The 1,927-nt window shown below is 54.1% G+C and overlaps 1 protein-coding gene across 1 annotated transcript; it reads left to right on the top strand.

The window, feature by feature from the left end:
* Positions 1-4: 4 nt before the first annotated feature.
* Positions 5-1,180, top strand: EMH_0062500 (uncharacterized protein; the record flags this gene model as incomplete). The annotated part of the gene is made up of 1 exon (XM_013498039.1): positions 5-1,180. One exon carries the CDS (start codon positions 5-7, stop codon positions 1,178-1,180), a length of 1,176 nt encoding a protein of 391 aa, XP_013353493.1.
* Positions 1,181-1,927: the final 747 nt, after the last annotated feature.

Below are 1,927 nucleotides of genomic sequence, written 5' to 3' on the forward strand. Positions count from 1 at the left end.
ACTGATGCAGCAATGCCGGGCAGCGACCATCAGCAGCAGCAACAGCAGCAGCAACAGCAACAGCAGCAGCAACGACAGCAGCAGCAGCAGCAGAGATATCTGCAATGATTTATTGTACGCCGCAGCAGCAGCTGCAGCCGCCGTATCAGCTGTCGGCAGCAGCAGCAGCAACGACGCCAAGAGCAGCAGCGACACCAACAGCAGCAGTGACACCAGCAGCAACAACACCAGCAGCAACAGCAGCAGCAGCAGCAGCAGCAGCAGCAGCAGCACGGAGTACTGCATAGGCCGTATAGAGTCTGCAGCAATTGTGTCTGAGCCCCCCGCCTCTGGTTTGGGTGCAATCAAAGGAGGGAGGAAACACCTCCTCCTCACATACACCTGTCCATACACCCCAACAGACATACAGCAGCACCAGCAGCAGCAGCAGCAACAGCAGCAGCAGCAGCAGCAGCAGCAAGAGCAGCAGCAGGAAGCAGACGGTCACGTGTCTGGCCAGCTGAAGCTGTTGCTTCCGAAGCAGAAACACTCAAATTCAGCAGCAGCAGCAGCAGCAGCAGCAGCAGCAGAAACAGAAGCAGCAGCAGCAACAGAAGCATCAGCAGCAGCAACAGAAACATCAGCAACAGAAAAAGAAACAGCAGCAGCAGCAGCAGCGGAAACAGAAGCAGCAGCAGCAGCAGCAGAAGCCAGTGTGCGTGTGGTGTCAGTGGAGGATCTGTGTTGGGGTGTACGCGCAGGTGATTTGTTGTTATTTATAAAACAACACAATTCTATAAACCCTCTCAAACCCCTCATCCTTCTACACCCCAACCAAACCCTAGACAAAACCCCCAACACACAAACCCTAAAGCCCCTGGGGGCCCCCGAGGGGCCCTCAGAAACCACGGGGGCCCCCGGGGCCCCCCCAAACCAAAAGGGGGCCCCTCAGGGGCCCCCAGAAACCACAGGGGCCCCCCAAGTTCCCGCAGAGGGTACAGGGGGGCCCCCCGGGGGAGCGACTCCTGGGGGCCCCCAGGGGGCCCCCAGCGGATGTGAGGGGGGCCCCTGGAGAGGGAGCTTAGGGGTTTGGAGCGAAGGCAGAGGGAATTCGGGGGCCCCCGAGTTGGCTGTTGGGGGCGGGCTGATGCTGCTGGGGGCCCTGAAGGTGTTTCTACGCACTGTGCTTAAGAGGGTTTAGGGTTTAGGGTTTGGGGTTTTGGGTTTAGGGTTTGGGGGTCGGTAAGAAACTTCTTTCAACCCGAAACCCTTAATTTTAAATTTTTGGGCTTAGGGTGTAAATGTTGGGGCTTGGATGTTACAAAACAAGGGTTTAGGGTTTAGGGTTTAGGGTTTGTGTTTGCGGGGGGTTTACATAATTACACATCGTTCTTCTTCGCTTTCCTCGGAGCCGCTCTCCTGTCCACAAACCCCAGACCCTAAACCCTAAACCCTAAACAGCACTGCCAGGGCACTAAACCTTCAACCTGAAGTCGTCCTGCTGGGTGGCATTTCGTTTGCTAGGGTTTAGGGTTTAGGGTTTAGGTTATTCTGAGGGTTAAGGGTTTGGGGGTTCAGGGCTTAAAAATAGGGTTTAGGGTGCAAGAATAGGGTTTAGGGTTTAGGGCAAGGGTTTAGGGTTTAGGGTTTAGGGTTTACCTCGTGATAGTCGAGCTCCCAAAGCATTCCGTTAGAGAGAATCAACTGGGCCATGTCAACAAACATCTGAGCCAAAACCCTAAACCCTAAAACCCTAAACCCTAAAACCCTAAACCCTAAACCACCGTATCACCTACGTAGCACTGGCCTGCCTTAGTTTAGGGTTAGGCTTTGCAAGGGGCTACGGTATAGAGAATTTGTTTAGGGTTTAGAGAAAGGGTTTAGTGTTTAAAAGAAGGGTTTAGGGTTTAAGGCAAGGGTTTAGGGTTTGCAAGGGTTTAGGGTTTAG

The sequence above is a fragment of the Eimeria mitis genome, genomic scaffold (assembly GCF_000499745.2).
Source record: "Eimeria mitis Houghton genomic scaffold, Emh_scaff3126, whole genome shotgun sequence".
NCBI classification, from domain to species: Eukaryota; Apicomplexa; class Conoidasida; order Eucoccidiorida; family Eimeriidae; genus Eimeria; species Eimeria mitis.